At 38.4% G+C, this 26180-nt stretch overlaps 1 protein-coding gene across 2 annotated transcripts; it reads right to left on the bottom strand.

The window, feature by feature from the left end:
* Nucleotides 1–854: 854 nt before the first annotated feature.
* On the bottom strand, nucleotides 855–26180 carry ZC3H14 (zinc finger CCCH-type containing 14). Of its 2 annotated transcripts, XM_076345249.1 has the most exons (17): nucleotides 26100–26180; nucleotides 25166–25208; nucleotides 21931–22045; nucleotides 18858–18898; nucleotides 18306–18501; nucleotides 17530–17950; nucleotides 15455–15615; nucleotides 14241–14341; nucleotides 11476–11631; nucleotides 9880–9954; nucleotides 9257–9413; nucleotides 7269–7492; nucleotides 5014–5134; nucleotides 3934–4070; nucleotides 2791–2885; nucleotides 1779–1885; nucleotides 855–1139 (listed from the first exon to the last, which is right to left on the bottom strand). In XM_076345249.1, exons 1-17 carry the CDS (start codon nucleotides 26133–26135, stop codon nucleotides 1133–1135), a joined length of 2193 nt encoding a protein of 730 aa, XP_076201364.1. In that variant the 5' UTR covers nucleotides 26136–26180; the 3' UTR covers nucleotides 855–1132. The 2 variants fall into 2 exon arrangements, with proteins under 2 accessions (XP_076201364.1, XP_076201365.1); XM_076345250.1 differs by lacking the exon at nucleotides 25166–25208 and having other exon boundaries at nucleotides 26100–26121.

Below are 26180 nucleotides of genomic sequence, written 5' to 3'. Positions count from 1 at the left end.
ATGAACTTTGAGTACTTTATTTCACAAAAAAAAAATTAAAAAATACCTTCCTGGAGTGTTAAGTTTCAGAATTCAAAACTATATTTGTCAAATTTAAGTTTAAAATATGTAGCTAACGTTGTTTTCTGATATTGAATGTAAATATTTGTAAAAAGAAATTCTTTTGTATATTTTTGTGAAAATGTAGTTCCCCAAAAGATACAAAAGATTTAATAAAAAAGTGCATTTATGTTACTGCTCAACACTTTTCATCATTGTAACACCGCTTGAACATAGTTACGGTCACCTCCTGGGATTATTTTTTGCAATGTAAGTCACGGGCACTGTCTCAGATGACATCATTACAGTGTATGCCCAGTAGTCAGGTGTAGTGGAAGAAAACCAGATTCTTCAGAAGGAGAGTCAGAGGGTACTTTCTGTCTTCCTGGTGTAAAGGGAGACATCTGAAACTATTTATTTTCAAGTGAAGTGGTATTTAATTTTGTAGGCTCTTTAAATGGAGCACAATACCATTAGTTGTTTAATTGTTCTTGCTTAACGAAGCATTTTTGTTCCCTTGTCTTTGTTTTTTCCCCGTTTGAGAAAGTATCGGGGGTACGATGACTATTACTTGGAAGAAATGCCCAAAAGACAAATCATTGACACTCCTTCCCTGTGAGCGGGTGAAGAGTTCAGTCACCATTTGCTAGGACATCAGTTCAGGGGTATGCACCGTACCAAACATCTGCGGAACAAAAAATACTTCCGGTATGATCCGAACACAGGAATAAGCTTTCTACGACCTTCTGACGATACACTTGGTTCTTCAACACACCTCATCTTAAGCAAGAAATGTTCCCAAATCGAACACAAAATGTGCTTTGAAAGTTTTTAATGGAATTTAAAGTAAAACTTTTCTTACGCAGACATTTTCTTCTTACAGTGTAAAAAAAATGTAAAATTGCTCAAACTTACTTACAAACTTGGAAAATTAGAGACATTTCAAGTATGCAATCAACCTCATTTTATGAAAACAATGTATATTAAAAGTTCAAAATGCATGAATTTTTCTAACATCCTGTGCCCCAGTGGTTACTCTTCCTTTCCGCTACCGTCCAAAGGAGGCAAAGTTCAGTCCCAAGTTGTACCATAATCATTCACTGAGGGGAAAGAGAAAAACAATTCACGTAAGTAACAATCCTACCAGCCTGTAAAGATGATTTGAGAACTGATTTGCATCCTACCCCTGTAACGATTAAGACCTTTGCAGATGAGATTAGTTGGAGTGAAAGGCTCAAGTGATCTAACTCCCTTTGAGACAGCTTTGGGAGGTCTGCACCCAGATTATGAAAGCGGGGATAGATGACAGATAGAGCTGTTCTGCCCGAAACGCTCTGAGAAACATCTGAACATTTTGTGGAAAAGACAGTTGGACACAAGATAAAACAACAGTAAAGAAGAGCGGATGTTGGATTTTCAGCTTTATTCAGGTAAAACGCAGAAAACACGACATGTCCAGGTCAGGGTTCCAGTGACTCTGCTATCTCCTAGCTTGCAGGGCACTTGTTTTTCAGTGTTGCATCACATCGTTAGTTAATGTTTACGCTACTACAAACAAACAGTACAGAGTTCTCTTTAAAAGAAAGATGCCTATAACAGGTATCTCTCTTCACACAATCTTCATTGTTCATCACACGCACATTACTCCTGCGAGTAAAATTACATTTGTGACGTAAGTCACAACATACATTTTTTTAAATTTTATTTTTCTTGGTTAGCTTTAGAGTGTGTCATCTCACCTGGTTTGAGTTCGAGTCCATTTCAAGGCATGGCGTGGAGGTACAGCAATAGCTGGATGGTAAAAAGTGCAGTCTGGTCTTGTACACTGGGTATTAAATCTACAATGCTAAAAATGAAAGCATTTCAGAAAAGGCTACTCAAAGCTGGCTGGCTGAACTCCTGAACAAGCTAACCTAGAATCTGTTGCATGCAAATTTCTATTACTGTGTCATATCTGATAGATAATTGAATCAACAGCTACACAGACTAGTGCAATCAGTTCAACCCAGTGGCAGAAGGAAATCCTTTCGAAAAAGCGTTAAGAGTTAGATGGTCCAAACGGCCACTGCACTGACAGGTGGAAGTTCCTTTGCTTGTAGGGGTTTACAGAGTTTAGTTTCAATTGATCTGTGCATACAAGTTAGGAGCATGACACAGCGTTATCTGAAAGGCAGAGGAAAAGCCCGAGTATCTGGCTAATAATATCTGGGAACGGAGTCCTGGGGACCCAATGCATTTCAGCACTGTTAGGGCTTGAAAAAGCTCTGAACTTACTGGCATAAGAATATGCAGGGACACAATTCTATAGAATAGAAGTATTCGAGTTACAAACTCTCGTACTATATAAATTACGTTAATAAACTCCAGGGTAACTGGGCAATCTTTAAAGTTCTTGTGTATTGCAGCACAGCTGAAGAAGAGTCAAGAGTCTGAAACATATTCCTTCTGTATAGGCTACAAGATGTCCTCCTCCTCTGCCCCCAGCATCCTGGCCGGGCAGATTTTTGACAGGTGCTATGGCTGTCTGCCTGTTTCAAACTCCCCAGAAGCATCCGGTGGAAAGATTATTTAAAAATAAGTTTTCCAAGTTCTTTAAGTCACTGCTTTTGCATATTCTGTTTCTGAGCTAAAGTTAAAATGCGAAAAGTAAAAGCAGAAAGTATGAAATGCTAGTGATGTTTCCTGACCCAAAGGAATGTATTTCAAGTATCTTTCTAGAAAGGAAGGGAAGAGATAGGAGAGAATTCTTACTTTCGGGTGGTAAAACGGACATTCCATTTTCTTACAAGCAGGAAAAAACTTGCACAACGGACTGCTGGTGGATATAGATGGTGTGGGTAGCGGTGCTAAGCGTAGAAAAAAAAGAAAAGGAAGTGAGCCTGGATCAGAATAAACTGCTTTTTTAATATAGTTCCACACAAACTTAAATATATCAATCATTCTGCAAGAAATTATGTTTTACAATACACCAAAGTTCCACAAGAAATAAGGGAAGCATATCACAATGCACTAAGCGGATATCATCCTGGGGTAGAACAAGACTATCAGGTAATCATTAGTCTCGGTTCTTCACCATGTCAGGACAGAAAGTACCATCGTCATGGCAATGCTTCCAACAAATTAAGCAGAGATTCTGGTAGGCAGAGACATTCAAACGTTAAATTTAGACAGCAGCAAGCCTGTCAGAGTTTAAGCTAACCGGACTGAAAAGCGCAGGCAGTGCACTTTCCAGGAATACACAGGAGCTGCTGGAAATGACAGAGGAGATGAGATAAGCACATTGTACTCTGCCTTCTGGCAAAGCAACAACACTGCACCGTACTATGACTAAGGGCTAAACCACTTCCTGAAGAGCATGACTCCAGCGGAGTAAAGGCCCTCCACCTTGGCACTGTTCAAAGGCTCAGGCATACCAGCCCGTAATCCAGACGCAGCTATTGCCTTCACTGGGTAACCTCATCCCTGCAAGTCATCTCATCGTTACATAAAGTTAACTCCTACAGTGTCATTAAAGAAAAAAAAGCGTTCATACAAAGACAGAAACCTCTGTTTTCAATTTGTGTCACAAGCTGTTGGTGCAACATGTATCCAATTTAAGAAACAAATTTGAGTTGCAGTCTTATCCCTCCAGAAGAAGGGACTGCTTGTGCAAGTCACCACTTTGGCCTTGCACAGATTTCGTATGGGCTCTTGCGTAAGAGCGTTCAGGGATTTTTCTGCTAACAGTTTGTGCAGTAACACTGGATTATTATTCTTCATCTAGCACTAAGAGTTGAAATAAAATTAAGTCAAATCAAGCAAAACTTTTTTCACCTCTGTCAGTTTCTGCTTCCAAATACACTGTTTTCCCTTCAGCACTTTCATTTAAAGCTCAGAAAAACAAGAGGTGCTCACCTGGTTTAGGAGGTGGATGGGGGGTTCGTCGACTGGCGTGAGTGTAAGGACAGTCTGGCTTAGTGCACTTCGCATCGTATTTACAGTTTGGATGGATGAACAAGCATTTATCAGCAAATTTGCAGTTAGGAAAAACTCTGAGGGAAAAGAAATTAAGTCATAAGCCCATGCTCGGAGCAAAATCCCCAAGCAGCTGTTGCGCATGAAAGCCAGAATATCACAGAAAGCCACAACCGCAACAGGGTTTGCACACGTGTGTCAGTTACTTCCAAAGCAGGGCATGCGGCTGTAGGGCACTAGCTGTACACGAGCAGATCCGTATTCATTTTCCCTGTGGACACTCTTTACATGCAGTAAGTAACTGCACTACCTCACACCCGGGGGAGTTTGTCAGCAAGCTACCTGTTGTAAGCTAAGATGCATTATTCTTAGTGTGCAGGGCAGAGCAGGAAAGGCACTGCGAATTCAGACCTTTGCACAGAGGGGCACAGAACTCACAAAGTAATATGGTTCATTTACTGAAGAGAAAGTGTTATTTTGCATTTGGTTATGTCAGATTTTAAAAGAACTCAAATGTCTGAGTAAATGAAGCAACCCAATCTGGTAACATTTATCTCGAAACAGAAATGATTTTTCTAGACTGTTGCTGCTCGTGGAAGAGAAGGCAAAGGTACAGCACACATGCAAGAGTTAGTCTTTGCTCTCAAATAAAAAATTACTGCATTACCACGTAATGGTACCCTAATGCGTTCAAAAGCATTTTGACAGCTAGCAGTACAGTGCCTCTTGTTTTAAGACACCAATTCCCACATCTCAAGGCAACACAAAACCACCAGCCTTATGCTAAACTAAGCTTTCTTCTGCATGAGCACAGCTGTGACTCTACTTACTGGAAACATCACTGTATTCTGACACATGGTAGATGGGAGGAAAACAGAAGAAATTACAGTGTGATAATCTAGCTGCGATCCCTACCCTACGAGACTTACACTGCCTTGGAATATTGACTAACACAGAAGGGAAATTTATAGCACCGAAATGAAAATAACAGGTCAAGTGGATGAGCTTTGCACTACTCACTTGCAAGGCAGTGTGGGGTGATGGTACACACACTCATCTCCATTTTTACAGGCAGGCCAGTACTTGCAGCGCTCAAGCACCTTCTCCTGTTTTTGCAGCACATTTAACTGTTCCATATCCACTAGGAAAAAAAAAAGGAAAAAACCCACCAAGCTGGGACCTTTATGATTCTATATGCAATTTGGCATACACAATATAGCATAATTGAAATTCACAGTATTTCCTATTCTCTCTCTCCTTTTAACCCAATTCTTGATAAGCCTCTACTAATCAAAAAAGTCATGACAGTAAAAATTTATGTACCACCATATTATCTGAAGAAAATTTCCAAAACTACAAAGTGAAAGAAGTCATAATATTGGACTGAGAGCTGCCTTTTGGTGATAAAAGATCAAACTCGCACTGTTTATAAGCAAAATAAATTAATTTTCTTCATAAATCTAAACTGAGGTGTGAAGTCAAACAGACCAGATCTCGATCAGACAAGACAAAGATTCTTCAAGTGAACCTTAGTTACGACTGTTCTGCTGAGCCACGTGTTAATAATAGCTATGCTTCCTTTCTCCAAGATATTTTTTGCTCTAGAAAATTATTTCAAGAGATAAAGTAAAAAATCAGTTTTTACACTAATCAGATACGATTTATTAGTACAGGGACACACACCAAAAAAGAACCACTTTCATGTAATTCGCTCGGACAGATAGCACATCCACTTCAGTTACCTGAACCCAGACTCCAATCCAAAAAGTATTTTAAGAAATTCCAAGCGGAAATATTCAATACCTTCACTACTCTTACGGGAACCCGGGACTTTGACTTTCTCCTATTTAACATTATTTCTAAAACCTCATTCTGCAAATTCAGGCAATTAAGCATATACCTTCACTGTTGCTTATTTTCCCAAATCCGCCTAAACCTTTGACTTTTCAAAGCTTTCCAGGACTGCTAGTTACCTCTCTAACCTTACCAGTGACACGCTTGCTCCAGCTTCGTTCTGTCCTCAGCCTCATTTATGCCTTCTCCTTGCAACGCACCGAAGCCAAATAATGCTATCCTATTGTAAAACCACATCGCTTGTACAAATCACTTCTACACTGACCTGATTCTGTGCAAACTTCAGTCACACCCGTGCTACTTCTGGCTAACGTAGCTAATCAAATAAGAATCCCTAACAGAGATGTGACTGTATCAGCAACACTCTCCTGCACCAAAGAGCTTTAGTAAGGAGTATGAAAGGGACTATACTAGTAAAAGCACAGATTTGCAAGGGTAGTACTCTAATACATCTTTCATTGTACTAGTAAAAATGTGCCAATGGATATATAACATTCCTTTCTTCTTCAAGACTGCCTGATATGAGTAGCGCTTCTGAAGCCAGTGGGACTGAAAGGACATGGACTTAAAAGATCTTTTGTTTTTCCCCCATGGTTCTCTCATAATTGCATTACGCATTTACAGCTGGATGCATGAAATTTAAGTTCTCTGTATAGCATCAAATACTGTTCTTTATTTAATTTAGAAAATTTGGATGCACTACTACTATGGAAAATAAAGGTCTTCTTGTAAGAAAACTAAAAAAATGAATCCAAGCACGACCTTAAGGCAAGTATTCAACAGGTCTATGACAAAACAACGTCCTTTATATTTTTCATCACCGTTTCAGCATTCTAAACAATTAAAACATAGGCTTCAGCAAGCAATTTCCCACGTTAGTCAAAAGGTATCCTGAATACATAATGTTCAAGTAAAAATCATACACTGTTTAAGTTCTACTTTCAGAGATTCTAGCAACTTGACTCTACCGACACCTTATACTTAACAGGCTCCTTTTGACATCACAAATCTCGACAGAAATATTAATACCAAATGATTTCTTTTTTAAAGTTCAAGGCACGGCAGAACATTCATCATAAAACCTCCTGTCCATCAGCATGGGGACAAATGATAATGGGTCAACAAGAAGTGCAGATTTCTGGCAATGAAGACAAACTACATTTTCAAAAGAAAAAAAAACAATTTCACCAACACTGAGATGTGTGGAGAATTACCTACGTGCCGTATGGCTCTAGTTTATCAAGATAAAGGCTTCTACAGATGTGGCCCCACTGAACTACCACGTTTCATTTGCCTAGAGAATGTTCTAATTTGAAGAATAAACACCATCGCTTTGATTTCTTAAGAATGATATATTCAAGAGTTCTGTCCACAATCGAACCAGCACATTAATGTTAGAACCTGTCGGTAAGCTTAATTACCATCACAGCTCTCTAGCTGCCTGGTTACAATTTGCATCTGCTGTGCTCGAAGGCCTTTTAATCCTTTGCCGGCACACATATTTTGGGTAACTGGCTTTAATCCTTCAGTTATACACATATCTTCCTCTTCTTGATCAGAAAGGTATCCCGGTGGACTGGGCACGCCATCCAGTGTCACGATGAACTTGGGACTAGCAGGTTTCTCTGGCTGTGCAAGCTGGTCTCTATCAAACAAAGAAATGTAGTAACAATAGATTTTCTGACACCAGACGTTTGAGTAAAAGCAAGCTGCACTAGTAGCAAAAGTAGTACAAGCTAATCTATGGAGAGTCACGCAGTAATAAACCTTCTTTTAATACTACTACTAATATACCCCAATTAACAGTTTGCCTTCTAGTCTCTCTGAAGCGCTAATAAGAAATACAGCTTTCAACGGCATACAACAGAGAATCTGGCGGGTACATTTCAGTTTGTTGCATTCTGCTCAACAGACAGATCCGAAAGCTCATTTACAGACACAGTTAAATAAAGGAAAGCGATTAATCTTTTGAGGAATCTAGTTTTGAGACAAAAAAAGTGAGGGTAAATACCATTCTTGAAATCATGAACCTTTAACACACAAAACAGGTGTCTCCTCAAAAATAGTGAGCAGCGCATTATGAAACAGTGGGTGTAAAAGTTTTAGGGCTAGGAAGAGATAATTGAAATACTGACACTAAAAACTTTGATGCTCAGCCTGATCGAAAGATCAGTCTAGCCTAGTATCCTGCATCTGATAGTAGCCAACACAGATAAAAGAGGGAGTATAAAAGCAGGGGATGCATACGTTTTCTCCACTCTTCCACCCATTTCACCCAAGGGATTTCCTGAGTGGCATGTGATTCTAAATATTTGGAAATGCACTATGGAGTTCTCACTTTGACAAACGGTGATAGTATAAACTTTGCTTCTCTGTGAAATTAGGCTAAAAGCAACTACGGTGTAGAATGCCTTTAAGAAGAGAGAAAAACAACACATTAAAAACATCACTAGCCAGAACTTTCAAGTTCAAGCAGCCAGAAATTGATCTATTCACATGCAAAAATTTACCACCCTCCTGTAGCACAGTCACAGTTTTCAACTGTGACATTGTGAAGTTATCCCTTTGGGTTTGTTTGTTCATTGTTTGTTTTGTTTTTAATTAACACAGGCTGTTTAAAGCCATTCATGAAAAGGAAACATTACAGTTTCTCAAACACAGCAGCCCACAGTGATGAAGTACATCACATTGTTCTGAGTGGTTTTTAACTCTAACAGGTAAGATACATAAAACTCTTTGGTAGCAGGAACTATCAAGGCCTTTAACAAGTGAAGAAAATGACTGTGCACTGGCCATCATTCCTCTGGGGAAATGCAAAAACATCCACAACACATCATTTGAAGCTGACATGAACTTTAAACTCTTCTTGGCCAAACTCACCACTAAGGAGCCTTAAATCACTTGTCCCACGTGCCACTTAACTGTTTGTTGGCATACGGGTACTGAGCTACCTGCATGCAGAACGTGCTGTTTTCGCTCCAGCACCGAGAGCTCAGGGTCCACCACACTCAATATTGCGTTAAATGACATTTCTTAAGAAACGTCACCTCAGGGTGAAACAGATGTAAAACTAAAGGCAATTTCAGCAAAATTATTACTTAACTAAGATTTCAGAAATCAGAACAGCTATGACAAAAGAGAGCAGTATTTTTCAGTTCCTTCTTCTTTCTTGCAAATCAAAGACATGCTCAAGCTACAGTTGACCCTGGGAATTATTTTCCATTTACAAGGATTTCTGGGAGTTTTTTTGCCCCTGCTTTTTTTCCTCTGCTATTTAATGTCAGTCCATCTTCCATGATGTCAGAGATCCTGACTGGACTGACAAAGCACAACTGTGACTGAACGATTCCATCTAAACCACAAAAAAGCATTCTAACTAATAACAGTCCTAAAAGTAATAACTTTTTACCGTGTCTGTATTAGACGTCCTGAGAGTACTCGTATTGCCTCTGTAGCCCTCTTTGCCAATTGCTGATTCTGCGGCACTATTTCCTCAGATAACTTGGGCTTCTTCAGGATAAATGACCTAGTATCTGTATGGACCATAGATTCTGCATCATAGTAATCTGAATTGGGAGAGAAATTACACAGAAAAGAGAAAAATAAGGTTGTAGTTGTACTCTTAACTTACAGCGTATTTTTAAATATCAATTTACATGGCCAATAAGCTAATTTTATTTTGTTTTATTTTCTTACTAGTAGCTTCCAGAAAACATTTTAATTCCTTGCTTATTCCACAGAAGTGGATCAACAGGAGCCATAGGCCACATCAGGCCAGACCAGGAAACTTTGTTACTGGAATGGCTGTGCTGAAACAGCACTGAAGGGCGTCTGCACCCCCCCAAAATCTCTTAGCCTTTGAACACCTACTGATGTAACGCTTTTATTCCTTAGAGATGTAGAAAGTAGAAAATACTAGAAATCAGTATAATTAATTGAAAAGGAAGTTGTATTTTAACATTCACTGACCAGTAGTGTTCAATCTGAAAACTAGCAATTTTTGTTTAGGAATAAAAGATCACAAGACTTAACCTTGAGTGACTTGCAAGGTATCTTCAATCACAGGATCAGTCTGGAGCCGAGAAGAGAGCTCCTTTTGTTCAGCTCCTAAAAAAACCCCGTAATTAGAAGCATATTTTACTGCATGTCAGAATGAAACTATAGATTAAAGACCTGAAGCATACTCTTCTAATTCTTTTGATAAAAAAACCCCAAACCCTCCACACTTCTAACAAAAAGAAGCCATTCTCATTGTTATGAACCCCTTTCTCTTTGTTTCAGAAACAGTAACAAGTTTTCTCCAGCCAGATGGCATGGCAAAATCTAAATACTGAAAGACTCTAGTCTCTCCCGTAATCATTGCTCAGGACAAACTAGGTCTGTGGGTATGGCAACTTAAAGACCGAGTTATTCCTCCTTATTTGTAGAGGTGTTGACTATTCAGAGAACACACACATGGAAAAGCAGGTAACTACAAGGGACTACTTTAAGGTCTTCTTAAAAGAGGTGAAACAAATCAGAGTAGCACTGTTCTACGTTTGACTTATGATTTGAAAAAGTTTATTTTCCTTTCTGTAGATTTCCTAAGCAAGCTGTCATTTCCATTTCAATGGCAAAAGAGCAAAAATATTTAGCATAAATATTTTCTGTACATTAATTCAAGGACTGATAAAGCTTCTTCTTACGTCCTTTACAGATACAATTTCATCTATTATATGTTGGCAGAAAGATTCCAAATACATCTATATGAGAAATAAGAGACTGAAAAAATACATTTTTTTTTTAATAACAAATGTTTACCATTCCTTAACAATGACTGTGAGCTGATGTAACAAAGATTTTACTCAAACGAAATTTTACTCAACAATCTAAGTATCTAAATACTTAGCAAGAGTAAACTAACTTCTTCTTACAGAAGTGTTTTTCCACTGTCTTATTTCTATGCTTCCTTGTAACTAACACAGACACACACACACACACACACTTCTTTCTTTGTAACAAAATCATGCTGAAAGATACTTTGATTGCCTTTAAATGTTATGCCATTTTCGTTCAGGAGTTTCATAACAGAAGTAAAAACGAAGCTTACTGTTCACACAGTTATCCTGGCATCAGCTGTCCTGTAACAGCAAATATAGTACTCCAATATTTATACAAAAAAATAAAACATTAGAACTATTTGTGTGGTAACAATATGTTGGAAAGAATCTTTAATACTTCATATGCTGCAGAATTATTCCAAATGTAGAGTATCTTAACTCTCTCACATAAGCTTCGTGACAGAATTACTCCTACAAGATAGTAAGGAAAAAAATGCAAAGGATGGGGAAAAGAGAAGTTATCCCAACATAAATGGATGCATTTGCTTATGCAAAATTATTCTTCAGTTATATGCCAGAATGCTATACCAGCCTTTGCTTACTGATTAATTCCTCTGAGGTTATCTATGTGTGTGTGTATATGTATCTACCTTACAGCCATGCTTTAGAAAGCTGCTTGGTTTTCAGGGCATTTCCACATGCAACTTTTGATACTGACTTAAAAATTAAAAGCGTTTCTTTTCTCTGCTCAGCCTGTTGTAAAATGACATTCCCTGGTATAAATTTTTAAAGAACATTATCAGATTACCTTGAATTCCTTCAACTGTCTGCTCCTTTGGCTCTTCTGCTTGAAGCTGAGAACTCAGAGTGGGCAGTCTGTTTTGCACATGGATTACTTCTAACTGAGATTCTTCTGGGCTAATTCGAGTTCTTGGTGCAACTGGAACAGTCTGTTTCTGTGGAACTTTAAATAAAGAGACAATGGTAAATCATTTACATACAACCCAATCACGCAACAGTATTATTTTTACATATGGTGCTAGAATAACTCTAATAAATTCCTACACACACAAAAAAAATCCCAAGCATCTATGTCTACAAAAATCATCTTTGGCTACCTGTAAAATTCTTAGTGTGAAAGCACATTCGTGCACATGCATAGAGCACTCTATGAGTGGCACCTCGGAACATCTACTTGTAATACAAAACAGCATGAGAAGGATTAGAGTGACATCAGTGAAGTATTCATCCACTTCTACACATAATTAATTTGGTACTTTCTTACAGTATTGAAATCACTTTCATTCCACCTTTCATATAAACAATCACGGATTATCAATGTGTACTTTTCATACAGTGTCAGCTACCCTATGCTAAGGTGCTTGCAAATAGAATATAAAACTCGATGACAGTAGAATCATAGAATCGTTTCGGTTGGAAAAGACCCTTAAGATCATCGAATCCAACTGTTAACCTAGCACTGCCAAGTCCACCACTAAACCATGTCCCTAAGCACCACATCTACACGTCTTTTAAATACCTCCAGGGATGGGGACTCCACCACTTCCCCAGGCAGCCTGTTCCAATGCTTGACAACCCTTTCCGTGAATAAATTTTGCCTAATATCCAATCTAAACCTCCCCTGGTGCAACCTGAGGCCATTTCCTCTTGTCCTATTGCTTGTTACTTGGGAGAAGAGACCGACACCCACCTCGCTACAACCTTCTTTCAGATAGCTGTAGGTCTCCTTTCAGGTATTTGTAGCATGGAATTTGGGGGTAGCAGGATGGCAGGTTGACTTCTTTACTTGGCTTCTGCTAAGACCGTCAGAACCGGTTGTGAAAGGCTAAGCATATTCTTCCCTTGGCTGAATATCACATCAGCACTCAACTTCTGACACATACAACTAAAAGGTACTGCTCAGTACTGGATTTATCATTTACGATCTTACCATTTTGTTTTACCTATGTATTTCAAATTAGCTTATTTCCATATTCCATTCAAAATACTTAAAAAAAACCCCATGAGATATTACCTCTGAAGTGGAAGAACCTGTACGATACTTCAGATAAAATTCACAAATCACCTCTGTATTAAACCACAAAGTGGTGCTTTTTGGTCTCTCCACTGAAATTTTCTCATGTTGATAAGCCAAACTACAAGAGCTTCCTGCATCACCCTAAAGTACTGTTCCCTGTGTGGCTGCTTTTTCCACCATAAACACTCCTTGCTGGGTAACTGGCATCAGAACATAGGAGTATCAGTGCTCCTACCTCTTTTCTTAACAAACTGCTCATTCTGCTTACCATCTAGAATGAAGACAAGCTCTTAATGCTTGGGAGGCACTTACATTATTTGCTATTAATGAGGAAGCACAATTTTCTTTGAGAAGTTCATTTACTGTATGAAATATATTTTGTAAGTAGTCAAGCAATTCAATAGTTTACTAGAACTATTCTTAGTTAGTTTTTCTTCAATTCTAAGTTTGGCAATGATCTTTATTAGTCATCCATACAATTTATTCTGTTTTAAAACCAGCTCACTCTATATCCCACTTCTAACATGCACAGACATCTCCTCCAATTCAAGAGCCTTTGAACACAGAAAACTCCATACACGTCTCATGCCTTTAGATCTACTTATCAGCACCTCTGCAGCCTTGAAAATACAAGTAACGAGAAGAAAACAGGGAAGAAGTTCACAATGACCATTTTGTTTAGTATGTTAATGTAGAAGGAAGATACGTGTTTCTTACAGTTAGTTTGCAGGTTTTGAGAGAAGGCAGGCAAGAGATTTTGGATAGCTTTCAGTCTTGCTCCAGATGGCATAAAAGTCATGGTTTAAGTAAACGATCCTTCCCTGGCAATGTGTAATGCTTCCTGCTGACAACACTAGATTTATTACTACCCAATGAAATGAAAGCACATGAGGTAACAGTTGGATTTGCCCTTCTTCAGCAGAAGTCTCTCCTAGCTAGGAGAACTGAATGCCTACACACAGGCAACTGCTCAGTTGCTGTATCAACTGCCACTCAATACCTAAAACCACTGAACTAAAATTGCAGCCTCACTGTCTGAAGACAATATACGCTGATGTATCAATCGGTATGTTGCTTGTTATTTTGCACTTCTATTACCTATATTCAGTGCATTTTGATTTTTTGCTGTTTGGCTTTTTTCTCCTCCTCTCTCAGAAGGAAGGAAGAGAGTGCAGAAAGGGAAAAAAGAGCAACCGATTAGATCAAACAACCTGCCTAATACTGAACACTTTCTCCTTGGCAACTATTAACTTCAGAAAACTTCTGGCACTTCCATTTTGTCTCTATACACTTTACAGACTTACTGTCTTGATTAATATATTTTAAACAACTCTTTTCTCTCTTGTTAATGTTTTCATAATTCATCACTGAAGATTAATGTAACGTTCACAGGACATGGAAAATCCCTTATGTGTGTCACTGACATGAGCTATTTAACATTCTGTTTTATCTCTAAGTGCTATCTTTAGCTTGGATTTATAAAACAGGGCTTGGAAACATTATAGCTTAGCACAAACAAAAATAATGCTAATTACCAGTGGAATAATTGGTTGTTTTTGTAACCGATTCCTGTGCTTCAGAGATGGCTTTCAGTATTAAATTCTTATTGGCCTGTTTTGAAGGTGGCAATGAAGGTCTAAGGGAGATAAAAAAAATAATTAATTGTACACAAATTGCAAGAGCAACTGTATCCATGTTAAACACAGATATTTCGACAGGTTAACAGTTATGCATAATACTGATAGAAAAAAATCATCATCTAAAATCACTTTATCTATATTAGTTTTCAGCTTGTTAATCTATTCTCTGAGTGGATGAGGATCCACAAAATGCTCTCAAAAATGGAAGTCCAGAGGCGTGATTTCACCTCTCAGCTTAAGTTGCTGTAAAACCATGCTGCATCTGAAAGGCACAAACTCTGCCATTCATTTCCTCCCACCTCTGCTCCTCATATGCCTGTTGCTATGTTTGTGTTGGCACTAGTTATTATGCAGCTGCCCTCGGCAGCAAGATCCAACTGAAAACTGACTCTATCAAAAACATATTAGTTGTAAAAAAAGCTTTGTTTGTCTTTGAACATCAACAACAAGGAAGCTTAAATCAGACAGATGTGCTGTGGCGCTGAAGATAAATTCAATAAAGTGTATTAGCTTAAAACAAATCTTATACAAGCTAGCACTGTAGATCAGTAGAACCATGTCTTCCATAGTTTAAATGTTCTTCCTCTTACTACTGAAAATCAGATACAAACCATTGATGTACTTTGACTGACACCTGACATTCAGACAGAATTAGGGAGCAGGAAAAAAAGGAAAAACCTCAAGTCTTTTGAAAAGTTAAAATCACCTTAAAGAACAAGTGACAATTGGTTTGAAAACTATTCCTGAAATAAAAACAAAGCAATTAAAACTCCTGGAAAATTATTTTACCACATTAAATACCTGGTGTGAAACATGCCAACATTAATTTCTTTTGCCAGTAAACTTTTCCCAAATAGTGTAAAATATCACATTCCGTTGCAGCTTATGCACAATAAAAACAGGTTACAAAATCAGAGGAAAAAAGGTGGTATAAACAAACATCTCGCCCACAAAGTTGTGAGATAGCACAAAAAATATAAAAATGGCTTACTGAATTTTGTCTGTCAATTTTCAAAACTGCAATCAGTTTTCCCCAACTTCCACTTTCAAAGTTTTTGTTCATTAAATTCATTCTGGAAACCACACAGAATCACTGAGATCTTAAGTACCTTCTTTCTGGCTTTGCAGGTACAGACACACTGCTGGAGATGCTTCCCGTGCGCAATCCATAGTCTTCCTCATCATCATCATCTTCCCCATCATTACAGAACTTTTTCACTTTGACTACTGAGCTTACAACAGGCAACCGTCTCTTCCTGGAGCTTTCTTCCTACAACAAACAGAGCAGCCAAAGCAATTAATTTAGCATAAAACATGTATTAATAAGCCAGCAAAGAAAATACTGCAATTCTATCTATAGCCAGAAGATGGAGAACTTCCATTCAAGTTGCATGAGTCTAGGACTACTGTACTGTCTGCAGAAACAAGTGACAGCACTAGAGAATATGAAAATCAGACATATTTACACTGAAACATCTAATTAAAAATGTAGCTGTAAATAACATTTAGAAAAGGAAAAGAAAAAAGTCTAAAGTACGGACAATTTATCCAACACCTAAAGAAAAAGCAGGTTTTCCAAAGAAATTCATACTACCCTTCAAAATGCACCTGTTGAAAGTCTGACAGAGAAAAGTGAAATCAGTATGAATGACTTTCTCCTCTGTATCAACTCTCATTTCAGATTAGTGTAAGGATTAATTTCTAGCAAGCTGACATATTCCAGAGGATGCTAATAGCTATGTAGAGCCAGAATGGTCCAGTGTAGGCAGTGCAAAGTCCCTGTTCTGACACAGCCACTCACCACCACCACAGCGCATGTGGTAGTGACAAATTTAAATGCTAGGCTGCGTGAAAGCATAGGAGAAAGCACACGTCAATAATTCCTGTAGGAACCATCACTCAGCACTGAACTACACAGGAGCACAATGAGGCATCTGGATGCCAGGTTTGTACACACTACCCTTTAAATGATCCTATATCCTATCCTCCAAGGAGAAAGAAATATGCTAAGGGATGGACCTGAACTACACCAAGACAGAAGATTCATACAGTAAAAAAGCCAATACCTACAGAAATGACCTTTTTAAAGGTAAAACTTCTCAAAGCACGAGAAGTTGTCTAAGAGAAGGCAGAATACAGCAAAGGTCCACAGTTCTAAGAAACACTCCTGAAATAGCCCTCTTCTGGACTTTATTAATGAAATAGTAATAGAAGAAAATTATCACAAGATCATTTTCTAACTTTTCCAAGGAGAGATGTGACTGTCATTCATCAATGACTTATGTACAGCCTTAAACAAATCACTATATTCTCACTATATTCTCATTCTCACTTCCCCATCTTAAAAAACAAACATCAGCCCCTATCTTTGTAAAGTATTCTAGATTTCCAGACAAAATTTGTTGTCCTTTACACAGAACTAAGTAAGTAGTAGCAGAGAACTATATAAGCAGTAACAAACACAGATGCACTTGGAATACAAGGTGTGTAAAATTCCTGCTTCATTACAACATTAGCAGCCATAACAATCTTCATTCCTCTCACAAAGAGCTCTTAACTGATTCATACGGATAGTCTTAAAGCTATCAGCTAGGACTATCACCCTGCCTGGCTTAGTCTGGCCTCCAAAGTATGTAGGGCAGCAATCACCTTTTAGTTTGTCCTTGTACAACACCCATCCCAAAGAGTTCTTAAAGGCCATGGTTCTAAATAGTATAATAATAATCCTAATAAGCAACATATCTGGGCTTTAGAGACTAATGTATATCTAGCATAGGTATGAATAAACAGCATCCAAAAAATACAGATTTACAGAACTGTGTAAAGCTGGAGATTTACATAGCACTTAGGGAACATCATGCTGTTCCAATGTTCTAGAGATCAAAATTATTATTTCTGACTCATCACATGCATCACAACAACGTGCTAACCCATTAGTCCAACTCAATATGGCATGAAGATGTACAAGCTAATTAACTCTGAGATGCAGCAACCTGTCAGGTGATGATGTTAAACTATGCAATCTCTTTTTATCAGTGGACCCAAAGAATGAAATCCCAAACCAACTGGTATCAGTGACAGAAGTCCTTCGATTTCTCCGAGGTCAAGATTTTACTGGAAGTGTACATAGCAATTTAGTTTCCTAGCAAGTGTAAAATATTGCAATAGTTTAGATCGTACTAACCTCACTGCCTACTTTATCGGCACTCAGTTTGGAGGTGGGTCTGTAACTCTCTGCTAAGCTGCCAAATGCTTCTGGATTGCACAGCTGGCCTGTTTCCAAAGACCTGCAGCTTTGCGTGTCTAACTGCCGGCTCCCCTGTAAGTTGCCCTGCTGTGACAATCTGTGCACATGTATATTGCCATCTGCACTCCTGCTAGCTGGTGGTCGGTAGATTTCAGCGGAAGGACGAGAAGAACCATAAGTTAGAGTTACAATGGGTTTCTTCCGTGACAAAGGATTCTCCTGCACGAAGTTTAGGTCTTCATCAATTAGATCATCTGGTTCAGGTTTAATGTCAATTACAGCTTCAGAAGGTGACAATTCCCTCAAAGGCTTGACTGTAGATGTTAAGCGGGATGCAGAACCATCTTCACAAGACTGCCTGATAAAATGAGAAATTGCCAACTATTAACTCAACGGCAAATAAAGTTCTGGAAAATGAGAACTGTCTTTTCAAGAAAGCCAGCAGGGAAGAATCATTAAGGTATTATTGTTTATACAGGTCTAACACACTGATTGCTATTTTTAGTTTGGTTAATTAATCTAAGCCCATCTGTTGCTTAAAGAAATGGAACTGAATTCCTGATTTAATGTTTTTTATGCAACAATTTGTAGCAATGTTTTACTCTTCAAAACTACTTTGATCTTTCCAAGTATCTGTGCTCTTCAGAATGACTACTACAGTCGCACAACTACTACTGTCTGAATATGTGTTAGTAAATAACCACAAGCTTTACCGTGAAGCAGTGTTCCTTTGTTCCTGCGAACTAGTTGAAACTCTTGAGTCATTTCTTTCAGTCCGAGTGCTGGAAACTGCAAGAGGTGGCAAGATATCCTCACGCCTCCTCTCATCACTCACACATGAACTGCTTTTGCTGGAAGGAAGGCTGCTCTCAAAGATATTAGGTTCTGAAGATTTTACACTAGTTGGTTCTGTGGGGACAGGTACCTTTCATTTTTACATCAAAGCACAGCAATACAGATTTTGCAGCAAATATAGCTAAGAAACTGCAAACAAGACATTGTGCAGATCTGAAAACACAACAGGCTGAAAGCTGTTTCAGCGGAAAACATCAGCAAGAAACACCGAGAAATAAATTCTGGACTCAGAAATAAATTCTTTATCTCAAAATATAAAGCAATTTTCTAAAGAATCAGGACCCAAAAGACCATATAAACAGAAAATTAACAAAACAGTCAGCTAAGATCTTTTTTGAAACTCATTAGACACGCAACACTACACAGAAAAGATAAACCTACTTTCACTCAAAATTAATTTTCTTACTTACCAGTAGTCACAGATCGCAGCTTATCCAAAACACCGTGGAGCCTGAAACAGACGGGGGACAGGGAAGGAAGCAAAAGAGAAAAAGGAGAAATAAAAGAAATTTAACTTACATTCAGAACAATAATCTTTCAGAAACCAACTGCCTTTCCCCTCCTATAACAAGCATCTCATTTATCTAAGACTTCACTTTCCATCAACTGATGGATGTTTAACCTCAAAAGGAAGGCTTGAAGTATCTTGCCTCCAGTGAGTCCTCATACATACAGGTAGAGTATTCATCACATCATCTACTTTTAGCATTTCATTGGTTTACATAATTAAAGCCAGTACTTTCCACTGTTTCACTACAATCAATGGTGTGAGTTAAGTGTCTTCAAAAGGAATGATTCGAAAAACCTAAGTTAGAAGCCTAAAGTATAGCTGAAAATTTTACTTCATATATGAAACTTTAATTACACAGCAAAGTTAATCATAATTGTAAATACAAATATAAACAATATACAACTCACAGCACTTAACATACTCAGGATTCTTCCAGCATGCTTTGTGTATATCAACAATATTCTCTGAGACATGCTGGTGAGCAAAAACATTTCAGCGAGGTACCAAATTTGCCGTTTGCCTGTGAAAAAGGCACCAAGCTGAAGCAATACAGAAAATCAAAAGGCTATAAAATAATGCTGTTTAAAAATAAACACACATTACAGTGAAAAGAAAGAAAAAAAAAGAAGCAAAAAAATCGCAACACATAAATGCATATCCTACTTAGAATTCAAACCTGACCATGGGCATCTCCATAATTTAGACTGAGTATTAGAAAGGACTTAAGGAACAAAAACATTGAAAACTGGGAAAACTGAGACTGCATGTGAGTATAAGGAAGGCTTCTCAAACCTCCTTGTGAGTTTTCACTAGAACACTCTTAAAAGTTTCGTCAACTGAACTCTGCTGATGCCTATCAGTTTTCACACTGACCTCCGGATAACTGTGACCTGACACTTGGTTCAGAGTAAGAAGTGTTGGCCAACCAGCAGGACTGCCAGGTCTGCCACAGAATTGCTGTGAAACTTTTGCTAGCTGACCCCGAATTACCAGCTACAGAGGAATCTACCAAGGAAGGCAGACCTTGTTGAGCACTGTATTTAGCCAGAGACCGAACGCTTAAGAATGTAAACATTCTGGGTCACCTTTAAAAGAAATAAAAGCATATAAAACTCCCAACTACAATGCTGTTTAACTTTTTTCCACCAGTCCTCTTACAGCTTATTGCATAGGTTTCATCTTGTCTTCTTTTCCATCATTCTTTTAACCAACACCTACCTCATCACCTGATAAAGCACTCTGAAATTGAATTTGTATTTATAAGCAAATGTGGATACTGAATTGAGAATAAAAGACTCATTACATTTGGAATTTAAGCAGGTGTCAAAACCAGCAGGAGGTATAATATCTACATAGAGTTGATAACCAGTTCTAAATATATATATATATATATATATATATAAAAAAATCTTGATTTCTCTTCCCTGCTGAAAGTTGCTTTCTCTACATCTTTATTATTTTTTTCAATAAAGTTTTAGTTTCATTTACAAAGCCATAAAAGTGTTTTCTGCTACGTGTTATTGTATTATTTCTTAGTGTATATCAGGATTCAATCAAAACCCTAGTACTGGAGTTACCCTCATTAACTTGTAAACCTCGCTAATTTGTCTAACTGATTCCCAAAACTACTATGAGAAAGACAACTGCATGACTTACTGATACAGTGAAACCCAAAAACTTTGCCTAGCCAAGCCACAAGAGGGAACAAAGAACATAAATGCCTGTGTACTTATAAAAAAAAGGGGTGCATGCCTAATTGCACTCCTTTCTTATATTTTTGACAAATGCCGGGAAAAATTGAAAAATTTGAAAGCAAACTCAAATTATATCCATACAAGTAACACTGTCACATGGAAACCCCTCAGTTTAAATAGTTAATACAGTGAATTGTAATAGCTGGAACTAATTTTCACTTTTTGCCAATGTTTATGGTTTCATAACATACCCAACTTCTAAAATGTTTCTCTCTGCTATTTAATAGCATAAAAACTCCTAACCAAATAAAGAGGAACTTGACTAATCATGTAGAAGAAATACTGGAAGCGAATGTAACCAGTCAATATGAAAATTTCAAAGGAAGCAAACTGAAAAAGCAGAAAAAATGTAGTATTTCTCTAATCTATACAAAACAAAATAATGTTCCTTAAAACTACATTAGGTTAGAGACTCAGAAATAAGATTAACTTGAAAAAAATACACAACTCCGAAAGCAAGAAAAATCTCTGGAGTGAAATATCTGTTTGGATACTCTGAAACATGGAGTTAATTAAAGGTTTATACTGTAAGCCAAATTTCGTATTAGAAAATGCATGAGAAATATTATAATGGCTAAGGCTGTCATAAATTAATATTAATTAATATTAAGCATAAATTAATCCACACTGTCAGGAGTTTAGAAAAGAGTTCATCTGTTGCTAATTTGTCCTGCTCACAATAATTCTCGGGTTCTACTTTTGTTTTGTAGAGCTCCGTGGTGGTAATAAATAAACAGCCTGAGAGGTGGGAATACCTAAGCATTTGGTGCTAAGCCTTGTCAAAGACGGTATACAGAATTAGATCCACTGCTCATCTGTCCTGATATAGTAATTCCCATGCACAACAGCAATCTGAAGCACTATTAGCATAAAAGCAAAGAAGTTTGTCTTTGAAGAACTATTTTACATCTAACTCCAGTGAATAATACTCTCATGCTCACAGTGGGTTTTGCAGGAATAATTTTTTGAAGTCAACATAGGGCTCTCACTTACCTGAGCATTTCACACTTCATTCAAAAATCTGACTGGACTTATGACCAAACAAAGAATATAAGCCCTCCAGTCCTTTGCCACTCAATTATCACTGCAATAGCCTAACTGTTGATGGACTAAAAATAATTTACTTATTAGAGCTGCAAAGTAAAAGTTTTGATTAGTGTAAATTACACAATGGGAAGATTACTGGCAAGAAGTGTGACAAGTAGCTTACAAACATACCAGACAGTAAACCTGACAGTATTGTTTCCAAGGAAAAGGGAAAGGTCTTCTGTCATCTGCTCCTGACTCTTCTTATTGGCCACCATAACCATAATATAATCAGGGAGCTCTTCATCTAATAGAAAGAGAAATATGTTGTTTTAAAGTATAATAAATCATAAAAGATATAGCAAACATCTTTAAACATGTCACCAGATTTTTTTTTCCAGTTTTACTATAAACACTCTGCAGGCAGAGGATTAGGTAAGCAAATTAACAAGACTTCCATTTCCTCTGAGGTTCAATACAAGTTTCAGCTATGAGTGAGGAATAAAAGATCATCAACTTCACAAGAGCATAAGCTGAAGACAACAGTATTTAAAAAGTGAGTAAATAAAACACAAAAAGGACAAGATAAAAGAAAGCCACTCTACTGCCTATATCCTTTTACTTGAACACTAACAAGCATCTACAATTTTCATCACTTCAAATATTGCCAAATATAGCGCCCTATCCTTGTCAAATTTCCTTTAGTTACAAAGACCAAACAGAGAAATATCCCTTTCTGATTTGTGCATTAAACAAATCAAAACTGTATTAACTTCCAGATTTTTCATCTACAAAAACAATGAATATCAGGCCTTTAAAAAAAAAAAAACAAACCAAAAAAACCCCCTGCAACCCCAAGAGTCTGATTATCTAACTCCCTAACGTATGTATGCAATTTCATACACAGTGAGAAATCCATTCCCCTGCTGGACTGTTCACACAGGGTACGCCTACTCATCAGAATGGATAGGGATGTGCTCAGAATCTGACATTAATACATTAAGGGTTTGGGGAGTTTGTTATTTGGCTTTTTACTTTGGCCTAGCTCTGATCTACTCTGAAGGACTGAATGGCGCATTTGTTGCTCAAGGGCATTAGGTATGCTTCTTGAGCCCATATTTCAATTTAGTTTAATCAAACACCTCATGCTCTCCAATACCACTCCATCACATGAACATAACAACAGTAAGTGAAGATAGTTGGGAAATCCACTTCAAATTGTGAATTTGAACCAAGGCACTAATATAGCTGTACTCATTTCATCAAGTTAAGTCTGTACACAACATTAAAAAGACCTAAAAAATGAAAAATCTTAAATAGAAATCAAAATACAAATCAAAGGAATTGCCTTTCTTCTGTGTCTCTCTATGTACCTTGTAAATAATTCATCTGTACCCTAGACTACAGAAATAACATACATACATTGCACCTGCACTCCACTACCACTATTCAAGTGTTCCAACATAACACATTCCTAGCCCCAACCCTAACTTTTTTTTGGCGTTTTTTTTAAAATGTAAACTACAAGTTGCACAAGATGGATGGATACCCAGATCTAGGAACTTAGAATTAATTTTATTTTTTGGCCAAACTACTTTTAAACCTGATCAGCTCCTCAGGTTGTTCAACATATGATAAAGTAAAGAAGAAGATACTTTAAGTATAGATCAAAACATAAGTTAGCACAATTACCTGTAACAGTATGATAGAGGAGAGGAGGGGAGAGGAGGAGAGGGGAGGGGAGGACTAGCAGTTACAGAAAGAAACAAAAGCATGGTTCTTGCTCACAGAGGCTACAATGAAGGAGAACCAATTTTTACCAGTTACCTAAAAAGAAGAAATAAGAGCGGTTTTGAAAAACATTACTTGGAAAGTTGTCCAAAATACTCTAGTCAAGAAAAGAAACCTGAAAAATGACAGAAATTTGGAAACAGTGGTTTAAAAACAAAAAAAGAGGCCAAGGGAAGTCAGACTTGGCAATAAAGAATACAAAGTTATTTAAACAAGTTCAGAAGCTGACTGAGAAGAAAGTGCAGATATTGTACACTGATCTTGGGAACTGCCTTCTGAATAAAAGAAACAGAAAGAAAAGAAAAACAGAGAAAGAATAATCAGCCATAGCTGGAATCAAAGATTACTAGTATTCTACCAGCATCTTGGTATTAGAGATAAGAAAGATTTTTTCAGAAATGCAGGAAAAAGCAGACTCAAGGACTCAGAAACTGAAACCTGGCATGGCAGTAAAAAAAACAAAAATGAGTTACCAAAAAAGACAACTTTTGAGGTGGTGAAAAAAGACGACCTTACAATGAAAAAATTCTAAACATGGTTCCTTGGCACCTGCTGAGTTCAGAATGTCACCTCATAGGTCATTCCCTTCTACGGAGTCAATACATTTTGATTCCATAAAAACAATGGCCCCCTTTAAATAGGAAATAAGATGAATTCAAGATCAAACTACAAACTTTGAACTTGGTCCTGCAACTCATGGGATCTCTGAACTATGCTCTCAATTCCTTTCCTTTACCTGAAATCCAAGAAGCATCACAGACAGCAACAAGGAAGTTGCAGGACTGAGGTATTCTGCTTCCAACAGAACACTGTGTTAAGTTACCAACTTTTACTGCTGTAAAAACAGCTGCTCTTAAATGCAATATCCATTTAATCCTGGATTCAGGGGAAAAAAACCCAAAAAACCACAGACATTCACACTGCTCATATCTCTCTTCTCACAATCCAAAATAAAATCTCACCCTGCCTCTAAGATTGTTACGTATGTTTCATCAACATAATAGCTTAACATAGCTCTTAGTTTTCCCCTTAACAGTCAAGCTCTTACATTTTGCAGATTTGTCCTACATAATGTTTCTGACATGGCCTTTCCACCTCCTAAAACAGTCAGCCTATCTCTGTCTTACAGTAATATCCTTTCTCCTAATTTTGACAAATGTCCTACCCTGAATTCAAAAGGCTGTTGAAAAGATGCCTAAGAAAGACTGACTGCATCGCAGAGTGGTCACAGGAAACTGCTGTTATATTTGCAAGGATCTTGCTTTATATAATGTTTCTCCTTGTGCTTCAAAGAAACTTCCTTAAATATTCACAGACACATCATTGTTTGTTTGTTTTTCTTTCAAATCCCTTGCCACCATTCCTCCTTGAAAGGGGAGACTGTTAGCCTTGTAGTTCTTCACACATGCATGTCCATGTACTGCCTCCTCTTACGCTTAGACTATACGTATTTTGTGAAGTAAGTCTTTTTCTTTCATACTAGTCCAGCACTTCAGATAATTCATCTCATGCTTAAGGCCTCTGTATGCAGTAACACGAGTAATAAGTAAATACGCTGTTCCATTAACTAGCTGGCTGTTTCCTATCTAACAACAATGAACCTAAAGAAGATTGCTGAACACATGATAAAACTTACCAACATAAGCCCCCAGCTCCTGCAACTTTCCTTTTATAGCACCCTAAAAAATAATGAAATAGCATTTAAGGGATGGAGCAACAAAGTATTTCTAACTGCAAAACGGTGGGAGGCTTAGCAAAGGTTTTCTCATTAACTGTTTGAACACTTTGGTTTAACATGTTACTTTTCCTATTCTCCACTGCTCGTGATATAAATGTTGTAACAGTGAAGGACTGACAGCAGAATAGCGAGAACTACCAGGAATCTCACACTCTACCATATTTCCTATATACCAGTTCCTGGTGCTACCAGACAGCCTCCAAGTCCCAGCTGTCCTTTTTTAAGCGGAGACCATCCGGGCTCATGAGGTGCAAAGAAAACGAACCCCGGATGGTTTGATAAAAGGCCATTCCCGGCTCAGCAAGAAAAAAAAAAACAACCTGCCAGGATTTTCAAACTGTAATTGCTGAGCGGGAGCCGCTGACAAGCCCTGACGGTAACGGGGGCTTACACCAAGGCCCGGCTACGGCTGCTCCCTCTCCCGGGCAGGTTCCGGGCCTGCGTCCCAGGAGGGCCGCTGCAGGGCGAAAACTCCAGCTCCGGGGGAGAGATGGCAGCTGCCCTCCGGGGTACGGTAGGACCCCGACTCCGCTTCCCAAAACAATGACTCTCCTGTTCGTACCCCTCTCCGGGGAGCCCCGAGGCCGAAGGCCGCACGCCGCGGGGAGCTCCCGGTAACCCCGGCCCGGCCGAGGGTTCACCCCGCCGCTTCCTTCCGCCGGGGGAAGGAGGCTCGGCGGTGCAGGGCCCGCTGCGCCCCCGCCACCCCCGCGTCTGAGGGGAGGCCGGAGAGAGCCCGGCGCCTCAGCCATCGGCCGGGCCTGCCCCCAACAAGCGGGGTCAAGCCCCTGCCGCGGATGCAGAAGGAGCGATCCGGCTTATTTTCTCTCACCCGGATCTTGCGGCTGATCTCGGTGCCGATCTCCATGGTCGCGCCGTGCCGTGCCCGCTCCCCTCCCACCGCGGCCTCCCG

This window comes from Aptenodytes patagonicus, chromosome 7 (genome assembly GCF_965638725.1).
Source record: "Aptenodytes patagonicus chromosome 7, bAptPat1.pri.cur, whole genome shotgun sequence".
Taxonomy (NCBI): domain Eukaryota; kingdom Metazoa; phylum Chordata; class Aves; order Sphenisciformes; family Spheniscidae; genus Aptenodytes; species Aptenodytes patagonicus.
The sequence above is the reverse complement of the archived record's forward strand: the minus strand, read 5'-3'. Positions and strand labels throughout refer to the sequence as shown.